Source organism: Rhinatrema bivittatum, chromosome 19 (genome assembly GCF_901001135.1).
Source record: "Rhinatrema bivittatum chromosome 19, aRhiBiv1.1, whole genome shotgun sequence".
Taxonomy (NCBI): Eukaryota; Metazoa; Chordata; class Amphibia; order Gymnophiona; family Rhinatrematidae; genus Rhinatrema; species Rhinatrema bivittatum.
The window spans coordinates 30,606,065-30,624,739 of record NC_042633.1 but is presented as its reverse complement, the minus strand read 5'-3'; the positions used below and the strand labels follow the sequence as shown (position 1 = coordinate 30,624,739).

General features: G+C 45.0%; 3 protein-coding genes across 3 annotated transcripts; 2 read left to right on the top strand and 1 right to left on the bottom strand.

Moving 5' to 3' along the window:
- Positions 1–145: 145 nt before the first annotated feature.
- Positions 146–1,117, top strand: LOC115080331 (olfactory receptor 6N2-like). Its single transcript, XM_029584481.1, has one exon. It carries the CDS (start codon positions 146–148, stop codon positions 1,115–1,117), a length of 972 nt encoding a protein of 323 aa, XP_029440341.1.
- A 9,652-nt stretch (positions 1,118–10,769) lies between these two features.
- On the top strand, positions 10,770–11,705 carry LOC115080473 (olfactory receptor 6N1-like). The gene has a single exon (XM_029584668.1). The coding sequence runs from the start codon at positions 10,770–10,772 to the stop codon at positions 11,703–11,705; it is 936 nt and encodes a 311-aa protein (XP_029440528.1).
- Positions 11,706–16,884: 5,179 nt separating this feature from the next.
- Positions 16,885–17,823, bottom strand: LOC115080330 (olfactory receptor 5V1-like). Its single transcript, XM_029584480.1, has one exon. The coding sequence runs from the start codon at positions 17,821–17,823 to the stop codon at positions 16,885–16,887; it is 939 nt and encodes a 312-aa protein (XP_029440340.1).
- Between the last annotated feature and the right edge of the window lie 852 nt (positions 17,824–18,675).

Genomic DNA, 18,675 nt, shown 5'->3' with positions numbered 1-18,675 from the left:
TCTTCAATACTTCCAGTGGGACTCCCCTGCTCTTTGGGGAGGAGGGGCATCAGCTCCAGATGAAACTCCCCTGGCCATGCAGCCCTCTTAGGATCTGCTCTGCATGCATCAAATCTTAACTGCTTGCCTTTGTCATTTCAGTGAAATGGGACCCAGAAACCAAAGCACCGTGACGGAATTTATCATTGCTGGATTCTCTGGCATTCATCACGTCCAGCCTATTCTTTATGTACTCCTTCTCTTTACATACCTTCTTATCATCACTGGGAATGTTGTTGTCTTCCTGGTTATCCAGCTTCAGCCGCATCTTCATGTCCCCATGTACTTTTTCATCAGTGTCCTGTCCTTTCTGGAACTCTGGTACACAGCAGTCACCATCCCCAAAATGCTTTCCAATTTATTGAACATGAGAAAAAGCATTTCCTTTAGTGGATGCCTCCTGCAAGTCTATTTCTTTCACTCCTTGGGAATCACTGAAACTTTGTTGCTGGCATCAATGGCGTATGACCGTTACTTGGCCATCTGCACTCCCTTGCATTATCCTACTATTATGACATCCCAACGTTGCATCAAGTTGGCTACTGCCTGTTGGCTGTGTGGATTTCTCTATCCAGTGCCTGAGATCATTGTGATTTCTCGCTTGCCCTTTTGTGGCCCAAATGTGATTGAACACATCTTCTGTGATTTGTCACCCTTGTTGAGCTTGGCCTGCACAGACACAGCAGCAAGCATCATTCTTGACTTTAGTTTGAACGCCAGCATGGTCTCAGGGCCTGTTGTACTCATAGTGTTCTCCTATGTCAAAATCATCCGGGTTATCTTGAAGATCCAGTCTTCAGAGGGACGGCGGAAGGCCTTCTCCACCTGCGCCACTCACCTCATCGTGGTGGTGATGTTCTTTGGTAGCGTGGGCTTCATGTACATGCGGCTGACCAAGTCATATTCTGTGAACTATGATAAGTGTTTGGCAGTGATATATTCTGTCATAACACCCCTGTGCAACCCAGTGATCTACAGTCTGAGAAACAAGGAGATTAAAAAAGCCATATGGAAGATAGCGATAAGGAAACAGACCTCCACCAAGCAGGATCAAGTCTGTAGTGTTCTGTCTCACTGACTCCTTTCAGTTTTGAGAATTAACAAAGTCGTCTATGTACTGCACAGCATTAAAACCATCATAATAATACAAGCTATCTGCTGCTTTTAATGACCAATATAATGATAAAGAATACTCCAAAGCTTCTTCTCCCTGGGAGTTGCACTGGCATTCAGAATTCCACCACGATTCCCATGAGACATTGCTAACTTTCTTTTATTAAGTGGTCCATCTTAACATACTTATGTAGTAATACCAGATATACTATACCTAATGAGCCAATTAAATTAAATTTGGATTTTAATGGACTTATTTGCATGCATGTTAAGATATCATGTAGTAATGCTAAAGTGTATACAAATAATGCTTTTTGGACAAAGGCATTAGCTGCTACCCTCCTTATCATATTTTAAGCCTTAGGCCCTTTAGTACATGAGACTGTAAGTAATAAAGCTAAGACTGTAAGAAAAAAAACAAAAACAACTGCCTTTTCTCTCAAATTGTAGTCGTAATCACTATTTATGTGACATCTGCCTTCTGTTCAGGTTGGGAGTGTGGGTGTCATGGAATGGAAAACTGCCTTCTTGATGTAATCATTGGACTGTGAAAATTCTCAACAACACATTTCTGTACTCAAACTGAAAATATATTTTTTGGCCATGAATATTTTGTTTGCTGGCAAACATCCTCAATCCAACCAACATGGAGGAAAACAATTTCTCTTCTGAGTGCCAGCATCAATAAAAATCCATTGTGTCCCACACCAATGTGATCCCATACTCCCTCTGTATCTGGGGAAAATGTGTAGAACTCCAGCAATCTGCAGACATATTACTCCAATCAAAGGGGGATTATGGGTAAAATGCCATTACAGGTAAAAAGAACGGCCACCCTTTGCTGAAACTCTCAAATGGTTTCATTTCAGCACCTCAACCTACAGCTTGTGTCAAAATGGTTTGTTGTGCAGATAGTGGGCAAACCAACATTGAGCAATTGCCTATTTAGGTGCGCAAATTTATGCAAAGAGAAATTGGGCCTGATCTTAGGAAGATTTTACTCATTTAAACTCCCAAAATGGCTGGCCAGTTGCCCAAATTTATTTCCCGGATCAATGCCAAAAAACTCTTCTTGATCTCTGACCTTTCCTTCACAATGCTTGATACTTCACTTTCAGTGCATATCCAGCATAGCTCTCTGCTTCAACGGCAGGGGAGAAAATTTGACACTTCACACATAGCCCTTTGCTTCAACAGCAGGGGAGCAAGACTGATACTTCACTTTCAATGCATAGCCAGCATGGCTCTCTGCTTCAACTACAGGGGGGAATGAAGAAAGGTAGATCTATATTCAGGCAACAACCAACAAGGACTGAATTACATAGTCTGGATAAACAGATAAGCATGGGTATAGCTTGCTTATTGCGGTGGTTAATACCCCTAACTAATTAAGCTATTTCACTTAGATGCAGTTCAACACTGCTGTCTACATTAATGCTGGGGGTGGAAGGGAAATAGAATAAAAAAGGTTGCTAAGAGCCAAGAGAAACAGATAAGTATGTGAGAGAAAAAAAAAGTGTGAAAGCTTGCTGGGCAGACTGGATGGGCCTTTTGGTCTTCTTCTGCAGTCATTTCTATGTTTCTATATGTTAATTTCATTAGTTTTTTTACTGCCCACCATCTCCACTGGGAAGCCATTCCCTGAATCCACCATGCTTTCCTTTAAGAAATATTTTGTATTGTTGCTCCTGAGTCAACCACCCTGGAGCCTCATACCTTGATCACTTATTCCAGAGAGTTCTTTCCAATGAAAATGATTTTTGTATCTAAATACTTACCACAAGTAACCTTGTAGCTATTTAACTGTCTTCCATATTGAAAATGGAATATGTTCACAATACTAGACAGCTCACTTTTCCAGATGTAACCCCTTCACCGTTGAGTAGACTGGTTTAAGGGCTCTCACATTTTCCAGGATGCTATCAAGGTCCCGGATTTCTCCTTCACATTGCTTTCTCCTCTCACAAGTAGCTCCTGGGATGCTGGGATTCACCAGCAGGGAGAATCCTCAAAGGCCAACGGCCGGCCCGCAATCCTGGGCACAGCGGCAAATGGCCGCTCTTCTTGGAGGCTCCGGCCACGCCCCCGCCCGCCCCCGGACCACCCCACCCCGCCCCTTTTTTCAAGCCCCGGGACATACATGCATCCTGGGGCTTGCGCACGTCGCCGGGCCTATGCAAAATAGGCTCGGCGCTCGCAGGAGCGGGGTACTCGCGGTTACGCGTGTAACCCTTTTAGAATCCGCCCCTAAGCCTATCAAAAACCCAGTTCTCCACTTAGTAAACTATGAGGCCCACCAGATTCTGCTTCCATGTCCTAGTAAATGGTCTCCATTAGAGACTTTCTCCTCCACAGCTTCTCTGCAAGAGCATGATCGTCCACCTCATATAGGGCCAAGGCACATCCCAAAAAGGGGAAGGCGAAAGCAAGGGGTGGATCCCCAAAATGTAACCAAAGGCACAAAAGGGGCAAATAACGAGTGCAGGATGGTGAAGCCCCTGTCACACAGACATCCAACTTTATAAGCTTACGTTGTGTCTTTGAAAAGTCCTGGTATGGCCAACTGGTCAGTTTTGACATCCTTATTCCTACTACTCCTTATCTTCACACACAGGGTTTGAACTCACTGTGCTCATGGAAGAAAAGATTTATGGGTAAAAGTCAGCCTTGACTCCCAACTATTTCTCAAATCTTTTTTTTCCTGTGAATTCTGTGTCCAGATAAAATGTGCTGCCTACTGGAACGCATAGGAACAAACGCATGGTTGCAATTACTTCTATGCAATGTACAACTCCATCCATCTGAGTGCCAATGTATATCACATGCAGAAAAACACAGGAAACGAAAGCTGCTTCCTGTCCAGTTTCTAGCGTTTCTTCTAAACAGGAGCCAGAAAGAAAAGGTAAGAAGGCAAAAAAAGAATTCTAGGAATTCCACACTGCAGTTACCTAAAGAGATCAGTAGATGGCGCGGTTCCTTAACTGTGCAAACAGGACACCCAGCTTGGTACAAAGACAACTATTTTCCTGTATCTTGGCCTAGCTTGATGGTACCCTGTTATTAAGTCCATCAAGCTAGGGTGAGAGAACATTGTACAAACCTCATCTTTGTGAGACTTTCTTCACTCCAAATGACATCAAATCTTCACCGAGGTGTACTGAGCAGTTTGTACGTCTCACTCTACATGTAAAACTGGCCCCTAAACCAACACCTCGCCTTGAGCTATTAGCTGGCCCTTCTATAGAGATATAAATAGTTGACTACAATGAGGGCCTTAGAAATAGTCTCAGTCTCTTTCTCTCTCTCTCTTCTTGCAAAATAGAAGTATCATGGGGTGTGTGAACTTTACCTGCGATACTGCACCACTTGGTGATTCTAAAAACAACCCTAAACAAACCCCTTTCTCTTACCATGGGCATTATGCATGCAATATTATAGCATTTTGATTAATCTAAGCACTAGCCAGATAAATAGCTCCTTCCCATTATGATCCTGTCCCTCCTACCACTTAGCCGAGTGCTGCAGGAGTTAAGGTGCCATCTACCCATGAGCTCAAATTTGCAAGGGAAAGGACTTCTTGAGGAAAATACAGGTCGCAGGACAAAACAAGGAATTACAGCAAGCACAGAGATCACTCTTTCACCAAACCTGTGCCTTAATTACTGAAATTCTTTGGAGAGATCTGAATCTCTCCAAGGATCCAGACCCAGGTTTATATAACCCAGAGAAACAGCAGTAGAATCCAGATGTAGTAAACTGGCTGCTTGCGTGCTCCTGGGTTTGTCAAGTGATGTCCTCCACCATAGACTCAATCCCCACAAGTTGTAGATTGCACACAGGTGCTTCCAGCTTTCCACTACTCAAGCATGCCATCAATCTCCAGAAATGTGGGTCCCAGCACCATTGTATTCCTGAAGCCTAAGACATCATGAATGCTGTGAGATTGACTCATCCATGCTTAGTAAGTTATGTTCTCGGTCTTATTATGCATGTATTATATGTCATTAAGCTTTCGCAATGAATAAAGTCAATAATAAAATATAACTGACCCATTGAGTTGAACCCAAGTGTTTTCATTTGCCTATGAATCAGGCGCACAGAGGACAGAGTCCTCCACCCTGGCAGTTTCTGCCCTTGCCGCAGGATCTTTTTCAAGGTTTCCATTCCTCTGAACCCTTTCTTCTGATCTCTAGCTTGGCCTACCGTCTCTGGCCTCATGACTTCTGTGTCACTCTGAGTATTGGTTTTCTGCCTCATCCTACATTTGTCCAGTGGCTCTGGGTTCTTTTTAGGTGCCTGGGTCATTTCAGGACCTTGGGGAAGCAACTTTTGGGCTCATTGCACTTGGTCCATCACTCCCCTCCCATCACCACCCTCTTTGCAAGTTGTAATTAAATTCTGAAAAAAGGTATGGACCTGAGCAGAACTGCCATGGGGTAAGCTTAAATTTGCCAGATTTTGGAAACTAAGCAGGGTCAGGTTTAAGCCAACAAGGAAGATCAAGTGCTGTGGGCTGTACAAAGCAAAGGTAAAAAATCTACAGTGTCCTACCAAGAATGTCCTAGAAATTTGCTGGTAAGTCATTCACTTTAGATGTCACTGTGCGTTTCTGATATGTTACTTTATAAATAGGGTTCTGAATTTTTGTTATAACCAAAAAAAGAAAACCCCACACTAAAACATCCCTGAAATGACCATTTTTTTTTGTTATAACTGAAAAAAAAAAGACAACTTCCTTTACAATGATGTCATCTATCCTTCTTCTCATGAAGAACGAAGCACGAACATTATCCAGGCGCTGCCAGCAAAAGGCGAATGGTATCCGATGCACGCAAGAATGCAAGAGGAGCCTTCAGCTTGTCAAGGCCCATGGTGGTTATGGGGGCTAACAAATTCCACAGTTTGTTCTGGGTGAAAGAATAGTTTTTTCTGATTTATTTTAAATGTACTACCTATTACCTTCATTGAGTGTCTCCTAGTCCTAGTAGTATTGGAAAGAGTATATAACTGTTGCCCATTTACCTGTTCCATCCCACTCAAGATTTTAAAGACCTCTATCATATCTCCTCTTAGCTATCTCTGCTCCTGACTGAAAAGCCCTAACCTGTTTAGCCTTTTCTCAAAGGGGAGCTGTTCCATTTACCTTATCATTTTGGTCACCTTTCCCTATAGCTTTTCTAATTCCATTATATCTTTTTAGAGATGTGCACACAGTACTCAAGGGATGGTTGTACCATGGATTGATGCATAGGTATTATGATATCCCCTGTTTTATTCTCTATTCTATTTCCTTTTTTGATCATTTCCATTCACTGGGCTGAGAATTTCAAAGTATTGTCTGCAATGATTTCAAAATTCTATTATTATTCCCTATCCACACCCTATCCACCAGGTCTCACAAGATCCTTGTATAATTCCTCATTATCTGCTTGTGATTTAACAACTTTGAATAATTTCGGGTCATCCGTGAATCTGATAACACCCCCTGTCTTTGTTGGAAGTACAGTATAGGAAGGAAATAAACGAAACTCATCATTCCTTTTTACAGATCATGTTAATATGTTAAAAAGCACCAGTCCCAGTACAGATCCCTGGGGCACTCCACTATTTACCTAACTCCATTGAGAGGAATGAGTGACCATTCAGTCCTTCTGTCTGTTTTCTATCCCATGATTCTTTAATTTTCTGATGAGTCTCTCAAGAGGTACTTTGTCAAATGCTTCTGAAAATCTAAGCACACTATATCAACCAACTCACCCTTGTTCACATGTTTGTTAACCCCATCAAAAAAATCTAACAGATTTGTAAGGCGAGCCTTCCCTTTGCGAGATCCATGTTGGCACTGCGTGGCAGTTTTTCTGGGCTTCTTTTCCATTTTTGCTAGGAATTCAGTGTAAGTCTTTTGCTTATTTATTTAATTTGTGTTAGGCTAGTGGGTTTTTTTTTTTGTCACTATTCTCTGATTGTTTTGCCGCTTCTATAATATTTGATTACATAATTTTGAAATGCTGCCACTACACACAACTATGACTTCTTGAAGAAAGTTACCAGTCTACATAATAATGAACTAGAGTTCACCAGCAAAAAAAAAATCAGGATCTCATATCCAAAAATAGAATTGAAGAAATTTAACATCCCCTGAAGTTTTCAGTTGGCAAAACAGAGTGGATCCTTTCTTTATTGGGACTGGACAAGCTCTAAGATTTAGATAGTGTTATATGGTATACATTTTATTTATGTGCATAAAGACTGGTTGGAGTGGATGCATTTAGATAGTTTGAGTGAGGAGTGTTGCAAATGGTAATATATTGTTTTTATGTGTTATCTGCGATATTGTGTTTTGTAAATTCCTTGTATTGAGAGTTGTATTTAGGAATTCTTTGTATTAAGTTTTTTTGTATTGAGTACTAGTGTTTAATCCAAGTGACTATGGGGCGGATTTTCAAAGGGTTATGCACGTAACCCCGAAAACCCACTCCTGCACGCGCCGAGCCTATTTTGCATAGACCCGGGGACGCACGCATGTCCCGGAGCTTGAAAAAATGGGCGGGCAGGGGCGGGGCCGAGGCCTCCAGCACAGCAGTTGTGCCGGGGACTCGCGCACAACCTACGCCTGCCTGGAGGCAAGCGCAACTTCGCCAACAAAGGTGAGGGGGGGTTTAGATAGGGCTGGGGGGGTGGGTTAGGGAGGGGAAGGTGTGTGGGGGGGGGGGGAGGGAACAGGGAAAGCCATCGGGCCTCCCCTAGGGCTCGGCGCGCGCAAGGTGCACAAGTGTGCACCCCGGCGTAGATTTGTGCGTGCAGGTTTAAAAATCCGGCCTTATTTGTTTAAAAAAAAAAATGAATGTACACTATGAAAAAAGTATTTATTTTTAGCATTTAGAATTGTTTTGATTCCTTCATATTTGTGTAGTATTTAATATTGGAATCTTTCATTTATACCTTCATGTGGTATTGTATGCTGCAAGTATGACAAATGTTGAGTCACGGGCATCTCCGTATACTGCCAGAGAACTCTCCATTTCCCTTAACCAAAGTGGTGACTTGAGAACTGGCTCTGGCAGAAACCATTGCAGTCCTTGTACCAGAGACATATTTATTATAGAAATCAAAGTTATAATCAGCAAGGCTATGAAGAAGGAGAACCAGATCCAAGTTTGAAAAGCAGTCTCAAACAGATGAGGGTTTTTTTTTTTTAGATGGGATTTGAGAAGAAGCACAACTTATCACTTCGAGAAGGCTGTTCCGAGCATATGGCATGGCAAGGCATGGGGCCGAGCACAGAGTTACTGATGAGGAGACAGGCAAGGATAAGAGCAGCTTGCTCAGTGAGTGAAGTTTGAGGGAGGGGCTCTAGAGGGAGAAAAGGGAGGAGAGGTCAGGAAGGTACTTGCAGGTGAGCAGAAGCAGCTTGAACTGATTGTGGAAGATCACAGGCACTGCAGTGGCTCGACCCCTCACATGGGCTTCTTTATTGAAAGGAGGGCCATGTCGGAGAAGGGGGCAGCTCATCAGCAGGATCTGTGAGCGCATGCCCAACCACAAGGGTCCATGATGATTTCCTGTGTTGTAGCTGCATCTGAAGGTCTCTCTCACTGCTGCCACTGGGCCCAAGGCCAGGTTCTGTCTGCTTAAGGGGTGTGCATGGCTTCCTCTGGGACAGGTGTCTAGGTAATTGTTCTGTCTGGCCTCTAACATCAGCCCTTCCTCTCTTCTTACCCCACAGTGTGTCCAATGTCTCCTCCTTTCTCTCCCCACACCTATCCAGAACTACCAAGTTACCCAGTCCTGGTTTGGAACTTACACCCTCAAAGCAGCACAGTGTCTGAAGTCCCTGATTCTGCCCATCAAAATCAGTTGTGCAGGTCCCATAATTCATCAGAAAAGCATTGCCAGAAATTGAGGACTGACCTAAAATCTCCCTCTTGGAACTGGATAACTCGGCAGCTCTGCCCATCCAATCTGCTCTATTTTTCTATCTGCCCCATTTCCCCCTCATCTGTATCCTCCTCCCATCATCTTACTCCTTCCTCCCTCCTCCCCAGGTGGCTTATCTTAGGGCACATTCTTAGGGCACATTCAGCTCCAGGGATGGCAAGCAGTCTGCACATAAGAACCAGCAGAGGCGTTGACTTTTGGATTCAGCAAGGCCCCTCCTTCACATTTATGGTGGCAGCAAACCAGACAGGTCTCGGTTTTGCATGTGGTAATCCTCCCCCTTCACAGCAGCCAGCTGGTGGGGTGCAAGCTATAGGTCCTAACTTCTGCTCATGCTGGAGACTGAGAAGGGGGGGGGGGAAGGATCCTCACATGCAGGATTTATGAGGATCGTCAGCCTGCACCTGGTCCTATCTCCCCAGCAGTGGGAGCAGGACTTCATGCACTCAGCTTCCTGCAGCTGACTGGTTGTGGGGCCTAATGAAGGAACTGCATCGTATTCTTGAGCCACAGGTGGGTTTGGGAGGAATGGATAAGTAGGTTTGCCTTGGTCATGCTAAGCTTAAGGTGGAGTTGAGACATCCAGGTGCAGGCTGAGATTTGGGACTGGACTCTTGATGAAACATCTGGTACAGAGAGGTAGGTCTACTTCCATGTCTTCAATCATCCTCTGACTCTCTTTCATCCCTTCCCATTGCCCCCAGCTTTCCTCTTTCAACAGGAGGAGTGGCATGAAGGCTATGAGAAGATGTGCCTCTGGCCGTCCCTGTTGCAGCCCCACCAATGGCTGGTAGTGATCATGCCTGCAGAGGCCTCAGCATTTGGAGCTCAGCTGATACGGGTGATAGTATTGCTGCAATGGGTAGGCAAAAGGTGGGTTGCAGAGATCCAAGGGAGTTTCCCAGATCTGGGAGACATGAATTATCTGCAATTCTTTGGCCTTGGTGGGGCAGTTCACAGATTTAAATATGGCCAGAGAGGGAGAAAGATGTACCAGCTCCAAAAGGCTGCTCCAGGCAATTGAAAAGCCCGGAGGTGGGAGTCAGGGATGGAGGGGCTGGACACAGATAAGAGCAGCTTGCTTGATGCAGGATAATGAGGAAGGGAGTAGGGTGAGAGAAGAAGGAGAGGACCTACAGGCACTTTTAAATAAGTAGGAGAAGCAGATAAAGGAGAACTTGTTTGTGTAAACCCAGAATATTCCTCCCTGCAACTTAATACCAAGATCCCTTATCCTTGAACTTCTTTTCCTTTGGAATTTTCTAGCTTAAAACTTTTCTCACAAGTAGGCTGGTCCGAGCCTTCTCCTCTGACTGTAGCTTTTTTCTTTGCCTGATCTCAAACTGAGGTGGAAGATGTCTAGTGGCAGCTGCAAAGCTAATTTCACTCTTACAGGGACTGCAGCCTATTTAATACATCATGGACAGCAATGATAGTAGGGGCTATGCTACCATCACGGGGCTCACTTACATACCCTTCCTCCCTCCAAGGTTAGTTGCTTCAATGATGCACTACGTAGGAATACAGTCATTGCATAAGTTTCTGTTGCCCTGGTGTACAGTGATGCTGAACAATCAGGGGACCGAGGAATGGTCTTTAACCCTTCCCCTCCCACCCCCATTGAGTGCACCAAGACCTAATTTCTCAGCCTTGTTGTTACAGAACCTTCTGGCAGTGAAATGAGAGCCAACAACCAGAGCACTGAGATTGAATTCGTGATTGCAGGATTCCCGAACATTCAGAACGTCAGGCCTCTGCTTTTCGTGCTCCTCCTCCTCGTGTACCTCCTCATCATCACCGGGAATGTGGTTGTCTTCCTGGTCATCCGGCTCCATCCCCACCTCCACATCCCCATGTACTTTTTCATTAGTATCCTGTCCATCCTGGAAATCTGGTACACGGCAGTCACCATTCCTAAAATGCTGTACAATTTACTGGATACGAGGAGAAACATCTCCTTCAAGGGTTGCCTCCTGCAGATTTATTTCTTCCATGCCCTGGGGATCACCGAAGTCTTCTTGTTGACAACAATGGCTTACGACCGCTACTTGGCCATCTGTACTCCCTTGCATTATCCGACCATCATGACATCAAAATTTGGCACCCAATTGGCTGTAGGCTGTTGGTTCCTTGGATTTCTCTACCCTGTGACTGAGATCATTCTGATTTCTCGCTTGCCCTTCTGCGGCCCAAATGTAATTGAACATATTTTCTGTGACTTGTCACCCCTGCTGAGGTTAGCATGCACAGACACCACCATCAGCGTCATTGTTGACTTTGCTTTCAACGCTTCCACCGCCCTCTTGCCTGGCCTGCTTATATTGCTCTCCTATGTCAAAATCATCCGGGTCGTGTTGAGGATCCAATCTTCGGAGGGACGTCGGAAGGCCTTCTCCACCTGTGCCACTCACCTCATCGTGGTGATGTTGTTCTTCTGTGGCGCTGGCTTCATGTATATCCGGCTGACTAAATCATACTCGGTCAACTTTGATAAGATAGTGGCCGTTGTGTATTCTGTCTTGACGCCTCTATGCAACCCAGTGATCTATAGTTTGAGAAACAAAGATATCAGTGATGCCATAAGGAAGATAATCCAAACCAGGAGTTTAAAATAAATAAATTTTTATCTTGGTCTTGGCAGAACTTTCCCCTTTATTACTCCACGATCCATTGTTTCCCACCCACCCCTCCCTGAAGCATGGAGTGGCAGCAATAGGGGCCCCACAGGTCAAATAACAGAAACTCAGACACCAAACCAGAAGTCAGGACCGATTGTATCCAGAAGCAGTGGAAAGTGACAGCCACGTCCACCCCCGTACAACCCACCCTCAACCTCAGCGGGACCAGTCAGTGGACTGTGGCTTCATGAGGGCTTGTAGGGGGTAGTTGGGGAGGAGAAAGTACCTTCAAAAGCTGTTGGTAATGCATGGTTGTGAAGGGGCACGCTGCAGGGAATATATCTGGCTTGTGCATAGCAGCCACGGGATACAGTGACTGTGGTTGCCGCAGGGCAGTTTACCCATATGAAAAAGCATGAATAGCAGTTGGACCATGGTTTTTGTTTTGTTTTTTTAAATAAAAAGAAGAAGGTTTGCTGGGTTTTAAAGTTACCTGTCTCTTTATGTGGCAAAGGATTTTATTTTATTTTTATTTATTTATTTTCTCATTTCTATACCACCTATCATCAATCTAGGCAGTTTGTAAATTTTACATACATGAAATTTTAAAATAAAATATAATACCAATACAAAAATAATAAAGAAATACACAATATGAATAAGCAATGTCTGATATAAGGTCCACTAGGCCGAGTGCAAGTTTCTATTTTTTTTTTTTATTTATTTCCACATTTTTATAAATTGCCATTCCCAGCCTGCTGAGTTGCTCAAAGTAGTATGCAATAACAGTTCAGAATATTAACCACACGCTTGTGCGAATGCTGCGCTGTGTGCGATGTTACTTAGGATTTAATACAGATTTTAACATGCAAAAAATGTGTGTATATAAAGCTTATTATAAATTTCCTGCATTTAGGAAATTGAAGCTCCATTTTCAGACACAATCCAGGTAGCAAAGTTAGGGTCTGGTTATCAAGATATTTACCCATAGACACAGAATGGGAGAACAGCCTTAGTGAATCAGGCAGTTATGCAGATAAACTTATCCGGTTAACGTTGGAGGTATATTCAATAATGCAGCCGCTTCTATTGAATATAGCCGGCTATCTTAAAGTTAGCCAGCTAACTTTAGGACAGCTCTTTGACCCAACCAGATTTAACGAGCTAACAGGGTCATTCATCAAAGTGCATTATGGCGTTAACGCCCACGATAACACCATAACGCATGCGATAGTTATCGCAGTGCATGGCCCGAATGCAAATTTATGTTCTTAAGTATCCTCCGAGCAAGAAAGTTACACCAACAGATCTCCCTGCTTCTTCAATTCCTTCCTCTAGCCACTAGGGATCCTCTGTGTATAGCCAGTGCCCTTTTGATTTCTGTTACCCTTCTTGTCCTCACCACTTCTTCCGGGAGGCCATTCCAAGCATCCAGCACCCCTTCCATGAAGAAATATTTCTTATGGTTGTTCCTGAGTTTTCTCCTGGGGAGCTTCATATCATGACCCCTTTCCATCTGAAAAGGTTTTATGCTTGTGCATTTCAGGTATTTAAAGGTCTGCCTCCTAGTCCCCCTCTCTCTCCTTCAGCAGCGTCTCCATTAATTTTCCCATGATCGAGGTAAGGCTAACCAGCCTGCAGTTTCCAGCCTGCTTTCTGCTACCACTTTTGTGAAGCAGGACCACAACCGCCAAGGGCGGATTGACCTATCGGGGGATTGGGCATCCCCCGGTGGGCCGATCGCTCCAGTCACGTGGTCTGCTGTGCACGGCCGTGACAGAGCCGCGCTCGGCAGACCACATGACGTGTCCTGGGCCGGCCTGGGCGACGAATACCCGGGCCGGTCCAACATCATGAGTCCACTGCTGACAACCGCTCTTCCCTAAGCTTAAAGCACCACTCCCTTCTCTAAGGATCTATTGAACAGTGGATCCACCAGCTCCTCTGCTTCCACCCAAACAAACACTTTCTTCTGTAACTGGAGCTTCGTCTACCACACGTACATCTGTTCTCTTGCCAGCAGCAACGTTCATCCTCCAGGATCATCTTTAGGGAGCAGCAAACTGAAGTATTTGATTAAAATTTCTGCTTTTTCCTTCATCTTCCTCCACACATTGCTCCTTATCTCCTCTCAGTATTACGATACCACCTCTGGCCTTCCCCCTCTCTCCAATATATCTGAACAATAGGGATGTCAGCCAGAAAGTATTCGTTGCAGTCGGGATATGTATTCGTAGTGGGGCATATTCGTTGCATTCATGCAATGGCGCCCCAATATGTTGATAAGTGCATTCGTTTTCCGGTTCCCATTAAAGTCAATGGGGGAAGGATTTGCAGCCTATTTTTGGCTGCAGAATTGGGGTTTTATTATCAATTTTGATGAAACTTCTGGGGTGCAATCATCAGAACAACAAAAGAGCTCCAAAGTACTTAGACTGTGGCAAAGTGGCACCAAAGTGGCATGAATAGCCTAAGGCACTGTAAAGGAGCAAAGGGGTATCAGATGTGGCAAGAGTGCTTTAACAGAGGCACAAAGCAGCAGCGAGAGTGTCAAAAACACACCACAGCTTCAAAAGAGAGCACCGATAACAGATGCATGAACCCTCGAAGGCATCGCAACAGGCAAAGTGGCAAGACAAGTGGCATCAACATCCTACAGCACAATGAAGGGGACACATAGCAAGCAGAAAGACTAGCACCAACACACTGAGGAACCATGAGAGTGGCCAGAACACCACAAGGAGTTGAGTGAGTCATCTGGTGATTGGCAGCAAGGCAGAGTGGCAGAAAGTTGATAGGGGCAAGACAGGCTGGCAGAGCTGAGGTAGTCAGGTTGCTGTGGTGTTGATAAGGGAAAGACAAGGAGGCAAGACAAGACGAGGCTCAGCATGTGGCGGGACTGTCAACTGGGCGTACTGTGCACCCAACCCATCTTGAAACAAGGACCAGGGAGTCTAACACGAGTGCTAGGACCTGAAACATGATGAACTATGCCTGGGTGGGATGGAGCATCTGCGGGTGCAGATTTTGGTGGTAGTACAAATATTCAAACAAGAGCCCTGGGGAGAGTTCCCTTTCCTATGAGCAGGAAAGGACTCTCTAGAATGGGTTCGCCCCTAGAGTGGGGGGTTTCCATTGGTATCTAGAGAGCTCTCGCTGGTCTTTTACAATCTGGTGGAGTTAGCAGATATACAAACGAGAATTTTCAAGGCCGAGGCGGAGGAGGTTACCATGTAAACAGCGGTTCAACATGGGTCAGAGGGTAGGTACAGGCTGGCTACACCCGGGGAGAGTTCCCTTTCCTTTGCGCAGGAAAGGACTCCCTAGAATGGGTTCGCCCCTAGAGTGGGGTGTTTCTGTTGGCGTCTAGTGAGCTCTCGCTGGTCTTTTACAATCTGGTGGCGTTAGTAGATATACAAACGAGAATTGCCAAGGCGGAGGAGGTTACCATGTAAACAGCGGATCAACATGGGTCGGAGGGTAGATACAGGCTGGCTACACATGGGACCCCCAGGGACTTTAATGTGAGAATATCCTTGACAAAAGAGAGGGAGGCTGGAAAGCAGTAAGAGTACTGCTTGGCATAGAAAGAGGCTGATTTCAAAATGGAAGAAACAACTGGAGGTAAAACACTAATGAAAAGGACTTCATCAAGTCAAGTAAAATCCCAAATGCACTGAATGCAGCCAATTGCGCTGTCATTCAGTGCTCTCTGAGGATTTTATTGATGAGCCAGCACTATATATACATCAGCACGAGGCGTGCCACACACTTTCTTTGCAGGGGTGGTGTGGGGAGGTGGGCTTTGTGGAAGGAAGCTGCACAATTTTGGCTAGTTAGGAAAGAGAAAAAAAGCTCATTATTCTTTATTTGGCTGCAGTGTCTGTGTCAGCTAGCCCTGTTTGTGTTTGTTTGAAGCAGTTTATTATTTAGGTGATCTGACTGAGACACTGTGCCAGGGAGAGAAGCTGCTAGCAAGCACTTCTGGAAATCATTGCAAATGGCGGCGAAAAAAAAAGCACGCGCTGCGCAACGTATTAAACAGATAAGTTCTATTCATGGGGAGTCGTGATGCGTTTCGCCTCCCCACGAATATAACGAAAAGTGCCATATACGTTGCGGATCGCCGATACATCGAAAACGAATGCACACCCCTACTGAACAATGTTCTGTCACCTCACTTTACCTCTTTGGAGGTAACTTCTTTTACTATGAACAGGTACGCAGAACAGTACAGAAATGATAAAGCAAAAGAAGGGAAAATAATTATTAATAGCACGCATCCATAAGCCTGACAATCACAAATTGGCCAAATATTTGTCTAGTAAATTAAGCAACCTGCCCCGTCAACCAGGGCTGTGAGCAACTTGAATTATCAGTAGCAGTCTGTGGATTCTCTTGCACAGACTGCCCCTCTGGAAAACCTGAGGGTTACCCAAGACCTTAAGGGTAAAGGTCCTACCAGTGCACAAAAGACATTTTGGGTTTTAGTGTACGCGTACTTTTGTTCGCGCACCAGGCGCAAACAAGAGTACGCCGGATTTTAATAGATACGTGCGTATCTTTTAAAATCCAGGATCGGTGCGCGCAAGGGGGTGAACGTTTGTGCACCTTGCGCGCGCCGAGCCCTGCGTGCGCTGCCCATTCCCTCCGTGGCCGCTCCAAAATCGGAGCGGCCACGGAGGGAACTTTCCTTCCGCCTCCCCCCACCTACCCCCCCCCCCCAACTTTATTATAAAAGTTACACTTGCCCCTGCTGGCCGCCGGTGCATGATTCCCCGGCCCAGGAGCAGTTTCGGAGGCCTCAGCCATGCCCCCGAAACACCCCCGGGCCGGAACTATGCCCGTGGCCTTACCTCCGGATGACGCGCCGCCGCGACATGCCCCCCCAGGAAAGCCCCGGGACTTATGCGCGTCCCAGGGCTTGCGTGCGCCGCCGAGCCTATTCAACATAGGCTCGGCGCGTGCAGGGGGAGCTTGGGGCAGATTTTCGGGGGGGGGGGGGTATGCGCGTACCCCTTTGAAAATCTGCCCCTCTGTGTTTTGTTGGTTTTATTTATGACATTATCAAAATACTTTAATCCTAAAGCCAGAATAGATGTCAAAGGTATATATTCTCCAATTTTTAATTTGTCTCAAGTCATGAGGCAAGGTTGCCGCCTATCCATAAACCATTTTACATCCTATGCAAAAGCATTTTCTTTCCCATTGCTTTCTTCAGAGCCCTCTTCACCTCCGTGCTCCTCAGGCAGTAGATGACAGGGTTCATCAGCGGGGTTAGAATGCTATAGAGCATGGAAACAACGCTTTCAAATTCTGATGGATAGCCCGATGTGGGCCCTATATAATTCAAATTGCCAGTCCCATAAAACATTGTCACAACTATGAGGTGGGAGGAGCACGTGGAAAAAGCTTTGCGCCTCCCCTCAGCAGAGCGGATTTTCAGGATGGTGGAAATGATCTGAACATAGGAGATGAGAATAAATAAAAAGGGGAAAATACCCAGAAATACATTGATAACATACAATAGCATTTGACTAAAGTAGGTGTTGGTGCATGCCAGCTTCAAGAGTGGGGCTACATCACAGAAGTAATGATTAACTTTATGGGCTCCACATAAGGGCAGGTTGGAGGTCATGATGGTGTGCAACACTGAGTTCAGGAACCCGCTGATCCATGAGCTGGCAGCCAGCTGCCAACAAACTCTCTGGTTCATAATGACCGAGTACCGCAGTGGGTTGCATATGGCGACATAACGGTCATAGGCTATGATGGCCAAGAGAAGACATTCAGCACCTCCAAAGGACACAAAGAAATACAATTGCACTAGGCATTGGTTGAAGGAAATAGTAGTCATCCCTGACATGCTATTGACCAGCATTCTGGGGAGGGAGGTAGAAGAGTAACAGATATCTAAGAGGGATAAGTTACCGAGAAAGAAATACATGGGTGTGTGAAGATGAGGATCCATCCTTATGATGGAAAAAATGATGAGATTTCCCACCAGAATTAGGAGATAAAGGAGAAAAAAGAGAGTGGAAAATCCAATATGTCCATCAGGAAACCCAAGCAGAATGAGATCTGTCACAGCAATGGTCTGGTTATTTTGCTCCATTCACTCAATTTATGCCACCTGTAAGAAATGGGACAATGAGAAATGAATACAGATGTAAAGAATTCTTTGCTCAAAGAATAATTTAAATCTCCTATACATTTTTTAAAAAAATTTGCAAACACCAATAAAATATTTGAAAATAGTAGGCACATCAAATAACACCCAATATTTCAAACTAAGAATGATGAAAAAATCATTCACTCTCTATCCCCTCACCCTCTGCCCAGCATCTTTCTCCCTCTCCAAGGTTCAGGAGCCTTCCTCTCCACCTCTCTCTCCCTCCAAGTCCAATGTGCATTGTCCTCAGTCTCCTGAGGGAGTACTGAGAACAGAAGCCACCTCTGCTGGTGACTGAACAGGATTGCCGAATATTTTTATAGACTCTCGCCTCGTAAGAAGCACTTAAGGTACAACACAACACTGGCAACCTTTTTTCATCGTCTGGGCCATAAGCAAGAACTGTCATTCCACGGCCCCCCCTTCCCCGTTAAAAGAGTCACCCCCAGGAGTTAAGAGCCTGCGTGGGAGTGAATGGTTAGCTGAAGCAGCCCCAGAAGATATAAATTAGATTGTGTGCCCTTGGGACTTAACCCACCCCAAGTAAGAGTTACATTACAATTGTATGTTACCTTTACACGTGTAGATCCTATGGAAAATTAACCCCTCTATTTGCAAATTGCTCACTTAGCTGAAAAAAAAATGAACAACATGTCTTTGTTTTATTTCATTTAGAAGGGAACACGAAACAGTATAGTGTTAATGTCATTGATCTGTCCTGATTCATTTCAAACAATGAGTCTCATGACTCGGATCAAACCATCCCTAGCTGTAATCAGTTCAGAAAGGAGAGGA

What these genes read in the sequence shown, in the direction of transcription:
- LOC115080331 (XM_029584481.1), top strand. Translation starts at nt 146, where the DNA reads ATGGGACCCAGAAACCAAAGCACCGTGACGGAATTTATCATTGCTGGA.
- LOC115080473 (XM_029584668.1), top strand. Translation starts at nt 10,770, where the DNA reads ATGAGAGCCAACAACCAGAGCACTGAGATTGAATTCGTGATTGCAGGA.
- LOC115080330 (XM_029584480.1), bottom strand. Translation starts at nt 17,823, where the DNA reads ATGGAGCAAAATAACCAGACCATTGCTGTGACAGATCTCATTCTGCTT.